Source organism: Toxorhynchites rutilus, chromosome 1 (assembly GCF_029784135.1).
Source record: "Toxorhynchites rutilus septentrionalis strain SRP chromosome 1, ASM2978413v1, whole genome shotgun sequence".
Classification (NCBI taxonomy): domain Eukaryota; kingdom Metazoa; phylum Arthropoda; class Insecta; order Diptera; family Culicidae; genus Toxorhynchites; species Toxorhynchites rutilus.
The window spans coordinates 72,863,369-72,876,205 of NC_073744.1; the positions used below are offsets into that span (position 1 = coordinate 72,863,369).

Here is a 12,837-nt window from a genome sequence, read left to right on the forward strand (position 1 = left end):
AACACGGAGAACAAACATACAGAAACATCTCTGTATGGAAAGGTCCTACATGAATGTTCCAGCAATGAAATGGAGAGCTGTTTGATAAGATTAATTGGATTTGCTATTGAGTTGGAAAGCACAAAATTCGTGTTAGTCTACAAAAAGTTTGGAAAAACAGGAAGAAATCGATTTTTTATTTGTTTCCTACATTTTTGTACACTTTATTGTCCGCACACACCTAGATAAAAATGTGTTCATAAAGGTGAAGGAGAACATGCATTTTTCACGAAGTTACAACATTTCAAAATTCACCTAAAAAGTTCAACTTTCGGCACTCTGTTCCTCTATTTTTTGTCGAGTGTATATATGTGTGTAGAGGACCGAAATTTTTAAAATGGAAAACGATTTTTCTTCTCTAGGCTTAGAAAATATTTTTCTAACCAAATTTATAACGAACACAATTAGCCTAATCATTCAGCTTTATTTCATTCCCGAAAAGGTTGTGGTAAGACCCTTAACTACAGAGTCAATGTAATGATTAGAGCTTATACATAATATATTCATGTTTCCAGAACTGCCAATCAGTATTATGTGTAATACGTATTTAATTTGTCACTAGATGGTGTCGATAGTAAAATATCGGGTAACACTAATTCAATTGTGTCAAAGGAACGCGCGCATGACTTTCGAAGACATTCTAGGTTACATTTTTTTAGTAAACAAAGTTCGGTAATTCACCAATCGTATACAAAATTTGGAACATTTTGAACCTTTAAAACACATTGATAAAGTAATGTTCGAAAATCCACCAATTTTATAAAAAATTATGTTGATTCGAAAGTTAGCAATTTATTTTGAAGAAGCACTTGGACCTCGCTTTGGTCACTGCACTGGAAAAGTCGATGCAATATTCCTTCTGGTCGCGTAATTCTGGCATGCAAGCTGTCAGAAAATAACCAATGCACTACGAATCAATCATATGACAGTTTGGAATCATTTGAAGAAAGCTGACTACACAAAGACCTCATGAAATAACGCAAAAATATTTCATCATGCTCCTTGGTTTTGAAGTATGTGTTAGAAAAACACATTCTGGTCTGCACAAACGGAAGCGAGTACAAAGGTACCCTAAATCTAAGTTGGCGACCCCATCACGAGACTAAGAACCTACTGTTCCCGAAATAACTATGTCCTGGGGCTGAGCGAAGTACCTTGGCCTAACTTTGGAGAAAACAAGCTTCCGTCGGGGTAGGGACTATTATACTCTGGCATTCGAAGTGAAAACGCTTCCCGCCACCGTGGACTTGGTTTCTTGCTTAGCGCCCAAGCACAAGCTGTGGTCATCAAGTGGGAATCTATCAACGAGAGGATCATCGTTGCCAGGTTCAGAACACTGGTTCGGAGCCTAACCATAATCCAATGTTATGCGGCAACCGACGCTGCCGAGCTACAGGACAAGGAGAACTTTTACAGCCAACTGAATGACATCGTAGATAAGGTTCCAAAGGATGATATCAAGATCCACCGGCTACCGGTGACTTCAACGCAAAAATGGCAACAACCACATGGTCATTGGGGGTTTGCTTTTTCCCCATCGACCAGTGCATAAAGTCACGTGGGTCTCCCGTGATGGACATATCGAAAATCAAATCGACCACATTTGCATCAGTCGGAAATGGAGACGAAGCCTTCTTCGGAATTTCGGAATAAACGCAGCGCCGACATCGCATCTGACTATCACCTTCTGTGCATTGCTCCATCGATCCAGCGACAGGTGTAGAGGCTTGGATGGCGATTCAAAATACGCCGATTAGAAGTGCCAGCTGTGAAGAGCAGTCCCTATATTTGGTTTTCACTGACTAAGAAGAAGCTTTTGACCGAATCCTACTACTACTAGCACAATGGTCGATATGCAGAGTAAGCTGAATGACCTTGCCGAACGCTCATCTGCGGCTGGTCTCAAAATCAACGTTAACAAGACAAAATCCTTGGGTGTAAACGTGGACAATCGCACCAAATTCTCAGTAGCGGGGCAAGCAGTGGAGAACTTAGAAAGCTTTCAATATCTTGGCAGCCAGATAGCGTCGGATGGTGGTACCAAGGTCGACATAGGTGCACGGATCAAGAAGGCGAGGGCTGCTTTTGCGAGTTTACGAAATGTGTGGAAATCCAACCAGATATGTTTTCACACTAAATTCCGAATCTTCAACTCGTACGTAAAATCCGTACTGTTGTACGCCAGCGAGATGTGGTGTGTATCAGCGGAGAAAACCCAGAAGCTGCAGGTCTTCGTCAACCGATGCCTATGGTACATAATTCGTGCCCGGTGGCCTCCAAACTGGATCTCGAACATCGAGTCCATCGTCGGTGTCACCAGACGCCGATTTCAACTGAGATTCGAGAACGCAAGTGGAAGTGGGTCGGCCACAAACTATGAAGGAGCGGAAACGAAATCTGCAAACAAGCGCTGGATTGGAATCCGGCAGGACATCGCAGCAGAGGCAGACCCAGGAGCTCGTGGCGAAGCAGTCGACGCGAATCTGACCTGGGTCCAGGTCAAGGGTAAAGCGAGCTACCGCCCAGGATGCAGATCTTTCACGTTGGCCCTCTAGGCCCTCTAGCACTTGATGCACAGAAATTGATTATTCTAATATTGTTACTGAGTTCCCAAAAATCTGATTCCTAGATTTACTCGAGGATAAATAGTAATCGCATTGGGACAAAAGCATGTTGTTGCGAAACGGTAGGCAGACTAACTTCGCTAAGAAACGAGGACCCCTCCCGTAACAACAATATCCCTAACACTTCTTGAATGGCGTTAACGTTCCCTATGGAACTTTTGCCGTCTCAACGTATGCATTAACTAGCGTCATTTGCTAATACTTAGTTGAGATTTCTTAAGCCAAATAACACGCCTTGAATGTATTCCGAGGGGCAAGCTCTAGAATACGCGTGACCACAGTGCAAGTCGAAGGAAATTTCTCTGACGAAAAATCCCCCGGCCAGAACGGGAATCGAACCCTAACACCCAGCATGATAATGTGAGACGCTAATCACTTATATCCCTAACACAGGATCTCCCGAACTTTGGATACTGAAATGGTTGAACAACTGGGACAGATCTCAACCGAACGGCGTCGTTGTTTTCATTTGCGAAATGTATGTTCAATACAAATTGAACTGTCTGGAATACACGCATTTGAATCTGCTCCATTTGTAAGCAATTTAAAGAGTTTCCCACATCAAACTTCATCATGGAAAAAACGCTGTAAAAAATTACCCATTCAGTATTTTTTCTTGAAAATTTGGGTAGAAGTAGTTTGAAGTGTATTGTTTGCACTGTATTTTTATCGCAGTTTTTAGAAAATTGAAAAAAATTGCATCACCTGCAAAGCAACGTCGTGAATTGATTTTGCGCAAGTACCTGAAAAATCCTCAACTTTCTCGTCAGGACATCTGAAAACAACTCGGAATCGTGCAGTCAACGGTGAGTCGTGTGATTAACCGTTGCTGCGAAACTCTGAGCATCGAATGGAAGGAGAAATGCGGTCAGAATGGATGTTCTATTAGTGATCAGGATCACAAGTGTGCCGTGAAAGCGTTTAAGCGGAATCCCAATGCTTCGGTCAGGGATGTGGCCAAATAGTTGAATCATCATGGATGATGAGGCTTACGTCCCGGCAGCTTCCGGGGCTACTATTCTTCACCACCCAGTACAAGTTTTACGTTCCGGAGGAAGTAAGGGACCACAAACTTTCAAAGTTTGCCAAGAGATACATGATCTGGTAAGCGATCTGCTCATGTGGCCCGTTTGTGACTACTGGGACTGCAAACTGGCAGATCTACCACAGGAAGTGTCTACAGAAGCGTCTGCTTACTTTGTTGAACCAACACGGTCGGATTTAGCTTCGTGCCATTATTCAAAGGATGTCCTGGAGCAGCACGAAGCCAACGGGGTCACTTTCATACCCAAGAACATGAACCCCCCAACGCACCGGAACTAAAGCTCATCGAAAAACACTGGACTATTATGAAGCAGTCACTACGGAAGCATCTCAAGGAGGTCAAATCTGAGGAAGACATGAGGCGTAAGGTGCGAGCATACAGTTATGGTATTGGAGTTGAATGAAATAAATATGCCACAAGCTTACTAATGAGTTATATTTTATTGTCAGAAAGATTGAAAAGAATCTAGGATCTAGGTAATTTTCTACAGCGTGCTTTCCGTGATGCAATTTGATGTGGGATACATTTAAGTTTGATAGAAATGACCCCAGAGGTAGACCAGAAATTTGAATCACATTAACAAAGTAACAATGTGGTTTGAAAGGCATCGATAAATATATTGTTGATTGATCAACTCACTATGTTATTAGGACTCAAATTGATCGACTAGACAATGTTTTATAATATGTTTTTTTTTAATTTTTGTCAGAATTCAAATATAACAGAAACGTCGTACATGTCCGTACGTTGAGCATCCCCATCGGTGGGTTGCTATGAACGTTGGTAACTTTAATAGTTGCTATTTTGGATAGCAACCCATTTTCGCACCGGTCATTGCTATCATGGTTGCCATTTTACTACCTTCTTTTTCACACTGGTGGTTATCAAACGAGGATGTTTGTTTTTGTTGTTATGATTGTTTGCTCCGAGTTTTGCGAAACTCACGCATAGTCAAAAGAAAAGCAAAAATCACTATTTTATAAAACAACTTAATCATAACCAACGCAAAACGGAGATGATCAAAACAAAATTTTTGACAAATAGCAACTTTGCGATGAAGTTACTACTGCGCTGCCGAATTTATTAACCGGCTGCTACCCTGGGGTGCGTTGTTATTTCAATAACCAGAATGGCAACTCCCGCCGGTGTGGTTGCCAAGTGATGGTGGAAGGTTGCCTGATTTTGGTTGGCAACCAAAATTTAGCAACTGGTGGTGATGCTCTTAGAAATCAATACAATGCCCCATTGAATGAAACGTAGAACATTTCTGTTGATACACAATCATCGTGCTTTCGTCCTCCTCATACACTTATCTTTACAAATAATTACAAACTTTACTCGAACAGTTTTTTTTGTTTTGTTTTTACAACCAGTTATTCAACTAATGATCTTCACTACCCTATTTAACACTGATTCTAAAATCTGCTCTAAATGTATAATACAGTACAACAATTCACACGACAACGTTCAGGAACGACACTTCTCGGAACAAGAATCAACACGATAAAACATTTATTCATTAGACTGCACTCTCAGACATAGGTCAGTTACGGCTATTCTAACGACGACTTCAACGACTTTCAAATTTTACTCGCACATTTTTTTGTTTGTTTGTTTTTTTTTTTTTTGAGAGGAAGTACGATAAAAACACGTCGAGATCTGATTGAGGTATATCATGGGATATATGGGTTCTAAGTTAGTGGATGTGAAAAGATAGTTAATGCGGTATATACGTACTTGCACGCCCAACCATCTGAATCGCACGCACCCCCTTTCGAAACGTCGCCACTGTGTTTTTTTTGTGGGGTAATGTTTGGTATGGATTTAAAATTTGGTCGATGAGCAGATTTTAGTTTTGAACGCAATATAAATGTTGACATTTTCGAGAGAGCATTGTACATGTATGTTCATAGTTTAAAGCGTAAAAAAGGAAAAAAAGGGGAGAAAAAATACAGAACGTGAATGATGGACGTATGCTAACAACAGTTTGATATGGTTTGATATGGAGTTTATAACCAACGGCCGGGTGATTTGGACTTTCTGAACATACACACAACTTTATTGCAGCACATGGTATACTTTCGGACTATAGTGTTTTTTTGTTTATCCCAAGAATAGAGCAACACAGCAACTGTTATTAAACTAATCGGGAATAGATGGCGCTGGCATACATGTGTTGGTATGGTGGGAGATGTGACTGTTTATCTGTTTGTCTGGATATCCATCCTGGTAGGTATGTAGTGTTTATCGCAATATTTTTTACGCTTAGCCTAACTTAGCAGCAGAGTTCTGCGTAACAAAGAAAAAAATATATATAGGAAGCATTGTAAGAAGATTATGATGTATCAGTAAGTTTAATTGTTAAGTGAAGCGTTCAACATAAAATATTATTTAAGGTTTCTTAAATTAACGTTTTTTATAGAAAAATGATTGCACGTAGAGTTAGTTATTACGTTGTTTAAGACTGATGGTAATTATTTCAGGTACGTTATTTTACTACAAATTACTGCAAATGCGATATTTTTTATTGTTGAATAACTAAATCTTCGATTAATCGTAAAATAGATTTTATTGCATTCATTAGAACCAATGTTATAATAGTTTTATTGCCACTCATAGTATGCCTCGATCAATTCTTCGAGTTTCTTTTTATGAAAATGAATAAATTTTTGATAGCTCACAGGAATGAGGATAACTCAAATTACACTGCGTATTCCATTACCATTGTGGCCAAAAATCAATACTATAAACGAACTCGAATGATTATGTGACGCCAATTGTAAGTTACTATTTAGACCCGTTTAAAATAGCTGCTATTGTTTATTGTTTTGATTGTCCTACATTGTTGGGTCCACGATTGCGAACGTTGTTTTTGTAACAAGAATAAGATTTTTCATCAGTGACAGGACTGATTGGTTAGTTATTATTATTTATTTATTTATTTGTAACACTTTACCACTAAAGTGCGTGGCATTCGTGTCATTTTACGTTTTACGTTTTGTGTTGTTACAGAATAGCTACGTCCACGCAACAATCATCAGCGATGGAGATCGATCCACGGTCGAAATAAGATCGATTCATCCATACAACTGCTCTGCTCTGCAAGACATATCGGGCTGCTGTTCTATAAATAACTCAACAATGATCAATCAACTGTCTCCGCTGTCCGGTGGTCCAACTGGATAATGGAAGAACAGAAAGAATACTCTTACGCCTAAATGGCTACTGTGTGAATGTACCATATGTAATGGTATAGAAGGAATACTGGCGAATGGCAACTGTGTAATGTGCTAATCAGTCTTCCATGTTTCACAAAAAACACTGCGTCCGGAATAAACATGTGCACGCTGCTGTTCACAGTTTTGTGTTTAAGTACAAATATGATTTTTTCGTACCTATGTTAGAAAATGTGACATGTTTGTATTCGTGGTATGTTTGGACATACGATGTTTAATCATAATGTTTCACATGATGTTCGAACATGGTGTACAGTTTCTCTTGCATTTTCACCCCAAGCACCAGCAGTGCGTAGAGTAGAAGAAGCCAATCGGACACCACACCACCACCACTCAACGCGTGGTGTGTTGGTATGTTGACATGGAAAAAATGCTCTCCTTTCATGACAATGGGTGCTTCATCAAAAATATTGGGCAAATAAATTAAACCTCTTTTTCTGTTCTGAACAAAATAAACATCGATTGATATGAGAGTTTTTCACATTTGATATCATTATTTAGTGCACGCATCAATTTATATATTGAATTCATGTAACATTCGCTATTATTAGCTATTTGAACAAGTACTAAAATTGAATTATTCAGCAGAGACATGTTAGGCGTGACGCTAACCACTCGACCACGGGAGCAACAATTTTGGCTGGATCTTTGAATACAAATGGCCAATACTGCTTGTTCGCGACGATCGCGACCCGAGCTATAAAACGAGCGGAGAAGAGGAGAAGAAAGGATGATGCAATCGCATGCACACATAGCATATGTAGTGCAGTGTAAGTGTAGCTTTTAGTTTTTTCCTTCATTCAGTTTGTGATAACATCGAGAAATTAATGGTGTGTTTTAGCCGCTGAAATTTCTCTGCTGGTTCTGCTGTGTGCCGCTGAAGGTTGCGTCTAAAACTAATTTTTGGGTATTTATTTTTTTTTGGTCAGTATTTGTACGACGTCGCCCGCTATGCAGTCGGCTCCCCAGACTTTAATTGCCAACATGCACGCAAAAAATAGAAAGCTTCTTTCTATTCAGAGAGTGTTTTCTTTGAACGAAACCAAGGATTATTTATTCAGACTTGCAAAATGTGCATGAACGATCTATAAACTTTTACTTAGTCGCGGCAATACATACACACACTCTTTACAGATACACGGGCCGAAGGTTGTGCAGTCCACTGATGATTCAACAAGAGCCAAAGGTTGTACCGCTCATGACAACTCTACACGAGCTGATGATTGTGCCGGCTAGTAATCATTCTATCCTGGATTCCTCGAGTTGAAAAAGACGCACCACGCTAGATATGGGGTGCAGACTAGGGGGTCGTTGCTGATTAACGGTCAGCTGCATCCCAATAGGAAGTATCCCATGTCGGGCACACGTACAGAGCACTGAAGACTGCAACATCCCAATTATGAGAACACTTGTAATACTAACCTCGAGCCAACCGCGAGTAATCGGTTACATATTACTAACATAGTTGTAAGCAAACATTGTCAAAATATTGAACTCACGGCCCCGTTAGGCTGACGCCATATGAGCCTTAATAAAAATATATATTTTGGTGCATGAACTTATAGCCTCTTAGTTCGTGCAATTTTTAAAATGCGAACTAAATTTCAAGTCCGTTTCTGTGAAAAAGTATTCTACGAAGAAATGTTTTGGGATGAATAATTTCTTTCCGTGTATGAAAAGAAACGAAACGAAAGCAATGAATACTGCGACATCGGGTGATATGTTTGTACATGATCTACTTGAATTATAAACATCGTGTTTTTTTTTATCAGTATTATAGTGATTTTCAACTCATTTGGCTGGGTTCGTCACTTTTACTTCCATTTTTGGAAGAATGTCGGGAGTGAGAATTGAACTCGTGACCTTTAGCGTGAGAGGCATGGATGTTACCACTACGCCAGATCGCCTCCACAAACATCGTGTTTGTTTTCACATGTCTATGTTTGTGTATCATTGTTCGTGTTGGGGATAGACACTCAACACTAGCGAGAATCATGTTCGAATTCAAACAAAAACATGGAATTTTCACATCGCGTGGACATGTGTAAGTGTTTTTCGGAAGACTGGTGCTAATTATAGATATGATAACCATGTGACATGTACACGATTCAAATTCGGCTCTGTTACAGCTAGATTGCTAATGAGCCTTAAATAAATAAATGGGATAAAAAAAAGATAAGGTATGGGAACGGCGCCTACGAAGAAGTGACCCATACCTTTAACATGGACGATGTCAAGGTCTACATTGAATCACGTCAGCGTCTAGGTGTGGCTATCCGAGTGTCGAAGGAATAAGCAGGGACATCTGCATGGAGATCGGCCTCGACAAGTGCCGCTGTGTCCACTTGCTGAAAGAAGAACTCAGACATAACAACATGATAACAGACATGGTTCATGGCGAATCTTACAAATACCGTGGATTCCGACAGCTCACCGGGATTCGCCGCTCCGACATACGAACGGAGCTGCGAGACACGTTCTTGAGTCAAGTGAACTGTGTCCTAAGAAATTTTCTCAACGCGGGGAACGAGGTACGCGCGATCAACACATTCGCGGTTCCCCTGCTGACCTTAAGCTTTGGAGTAGTCAAGTGGAGCAAAACTGACCTGAAAACCTTGAGAGGAGGATGAGGAGAATATCAAAAGGGCCGGAATGCACCATCCTCAATCGGCACTGGAGAGAGTTTCACTACCACGCAAGGAAGAGGGATTGGGAATCGTCGACATATCTGCACTATTTGTTGCCCAGGTACGACAACTGCGCGAGTACTTCACAGAACGCGCCGACCAAAACGCGCTATACCAAGCTGTCTGCGCCGTTGACAAAGGATACAGCGCTCTGCACTTGGCGCAAGCGGAGTACCAACTCAACAGTAATCTGAAGACAGTGGAGGAGAAGATTGCAGCTTGAAAGCAGAAGGCAGTGTATGGTGCCCACTCCCATCAACTGAACCGGCCACATGTTAACAAGGGTGGCTAACGCGTGGTGAACTTTCTTCAGTAGTAGAAGCCGACATGATAGCCATCCAGGACAGGATAATGCCGACAAGAAACTGCAGGCGGTACGTCTGGCATCAACACGTTTATGACATTTGTCGGATGTGCCATCAACCAGGTGAAAATATAGAACACATTATAGGAGGCTGTCCCGTTTTGGCCAACGCAGCCTACACCGAGCGCCAAAACAACGTGGCCCGCATTGTCCATCGACAACTGGCGCTCCAATGTGGTCTATTGGAAGACAACCTACCAAATTAACGGTACCAGCCTGTTCCTGTCCTGGAAAATGGCCGCGTCAGCTGAATTGGGATCACATTGTTCTGACCGACTTCTCGATCCACCACCGTCCACATATAATGCTTTACGACAAAAGCGACAGCAAAGTCACCATCATCGATGTCGTTATTCCGGTGAACCAAAATCTGGAGGAGACCCACGGTCGCAAAATTTGTAAGTGCCGACCATTGGCCGTGGAACTCAAGAAACTGTGGGGGCTAAGAGAGGTCCCAAACATTTGTTCCAGTCGTTCTCTCTGGAACAGGAAGACTCTTCTTGAGCCTTGTGGAACTTCATTATCTGCTTTCCTGATGCTTGAGAGTCAACCATTGGCAGCCACTTGGAAGTATCTGTCTCTAAAGAAACTGTTCAAAATGTTCATCATCCGTCCAGAAATTATCCAGCGAGCTAACGTGTGCAGTATTTCAGGTCTGTATGTTGTATCGGAAGCTTCTGAAATATCGATAGATATTATTTCGAAGTGCTCATTCTGCTCGAGGGTAATAAAGGACTCTAGCTTAGCAAGATGAGTTGTTGGCTCCTTTGCCAGCGCGAAAAGCCTGTTGGCGTGGATCCAGTTCACCTGTGGATTCTAGTTCCCACATTAGTTCTTCGATTGGAAAATCTGCATGATAATATTTATTTGATTGTTGATTGTTGATCTTTGATTGTTGAAACTGCTACCTTTACTGGATTTATATTTCTTGCGAAAATTTTTCAGAGTAGTTTACGTCAGATGACCTTATTTGGTACTCGTCAGCTAGGACATTTATGACCTTTTTCTGCATTAATGGTGAGTCTCGTTTGGAGATTTAGAGATATCGTATTGCAGCGTCGCTTCCATTGTAGTTTACTAATGATATTCCATACTTGACTGACAAGGGTATTGGGGTTAATCTTTTCCACAAAACTTTCCCAACTTGTTTGTTTGGCAACACGTATAGATTTTCGACACACAGACCGAGCTTCTAGAAACATTTTCAATGCAATACTTGTATGTGGGTCGTCGTTCCTCAGACGGCGGAGAGCTCCTAATCGTTTATGACTGACTTTAATTGCTGCTTCCACCTCTTGGTTCCACCAAACGACAGGTTTTGCACTGCTGGATTCTGCTGCTGAAATAATATTGTACGTGAAAGCACAATGTCGTTACGAACACACAAAGCACAATGCCGTCAACGCGAATTTACTTCGTTTTGTTTTGGTTCAACTTTCTTTGATCCGAACCTACTTATTTCGGATTGGGTTCGGAATGATTCAAATCGGTATTCGGCACGACGGCAAGCCCGGGCGACACGTCCACACTTATTCGGCTTTACCGGGCGACCAAGGCCGTTCCTTCATTGATCGTATTTTTTCACATATTCACGTTGGAGAGCTCTAACCCTTCTCTTCGTTGGCCGAGGCATTTTGATTTAAAGTAATACTTTTCCGTTTACTTTTTTTGAAAGCAACCGTGGCAGTGTTCCGGGCTCTGCAATACAATTTGCTCAACCAATGTTAAAGTTGCTAAACTTACATTATAGACCCATTAAACGTAAAAATAATATTTGTGTTGATATCAACACAATTTTATTTTATTGATTTTCATGACATGAAACGCTATGACTCAGGAATAACATTTTATTAAGTGGTTTTTATAGCTGTTTCGATGATGTTGTCTGGCATCAGTGTCAAAAAATAACGATGCTTTCACCAATACAAACAAAACCATTGCGGAGAATTGAAAGATGAAAATTTAATTTTCAGAGCACTAGCTCGAGTTTTCCGACGTTTTTCACTATACAGTGCGACGGCAGATGAAACTTTAATATCTAGTGAGTAATCGGTTAGAGTTTTGTTGATATTAGTTGATGGGAAGTGTGCGAAAACGATCATTTTCTTCATAATGTTTCGCAAAATTATTGATTTTCGGGCGAGGGGTAAGGGAGGGATATGAAAGAAATGAGCGGCATTGTGGCAGCCATTCATGGCTTCCTTCCACCTTCACATTAAAATTGGTAGATGATCACTTCCTGACTAATATAACAGTATCTTCCATTTGAATTTGCTTGCTTGTGATGTTGAGCAGATGGAAAGGTTAAGTGCCTGAGAAGCTCCCGTTATAGAATCAATGCGCGTGTGACAACCATTGTTAACACATTAAGGGCCGCTAATTTGTTGGAATGGAATTTTTTATAGTCATTCCAGCGCCTTGTCTGCCGTGAATGGAACACTGGCTCAATAGTAGGTCGTAATTGTTTCCCAGAAAGTTTGGTCTTATTCTGTAATAATCTACATTAGTTTCTTGAAGGCCTATGATGACAAGTCGATAACGTATGGTCAACATCTGCTATTCGTGCTGGAGTGAACGGAGTCCGTATATTGTCTACTGGATAGCAAACTCTGGTGTGTTATTTGATGTCTGATGAAATCGGATTTAGTGTCATTAGAATATTGTAGGGATGATTGGGATGTGGTGTTGCTACAACGCTGCATCCATATGCCCTCGAACTTTCATCCACCTACCTGAAGATGTGTTTGCAGATTCTACATTGACGGGAAAAATACTGGAGCTTAACTGTTTTGTAAACGAAATATTTGTTTTTATACTTGCACGGGTTTGCGAGCAAACCCCG

The 12,837-nt window shown here is 40.9% G+C and overlaps 1 protein-coding gene across 26 annotated transcripts in view; it reads right to left on the minus strand.

Moving 5' to 3' along the window:
- The window catches only part of LOC129762995 (calcium-activated potassium channel slowpoke), a 196,156-nt gene that overhangs the window by 38,152 nt on the left and 145,167 nt on the right, over positions 1–12,837 (minus strand). For 6 of the 26 annotated variants that reach the window (XM_055761676.1, XM_055761691.1, XM_055761693.1 and 3 more), the window contains exon 15: positions 5,446–5,496. The exons of the other annotated variants lie outside the window; for them this stretch is intronic. In XM_055761676.1, the coding sequence (XP_055617651.1) occupies positions 5,446–5,496 (51 nt within the window). The remainder of the gene's footprint in view (positions 1–5,445; positions 5,497–12,837) is intronic. 26 annotated transcript variants of the gene reach the window in all.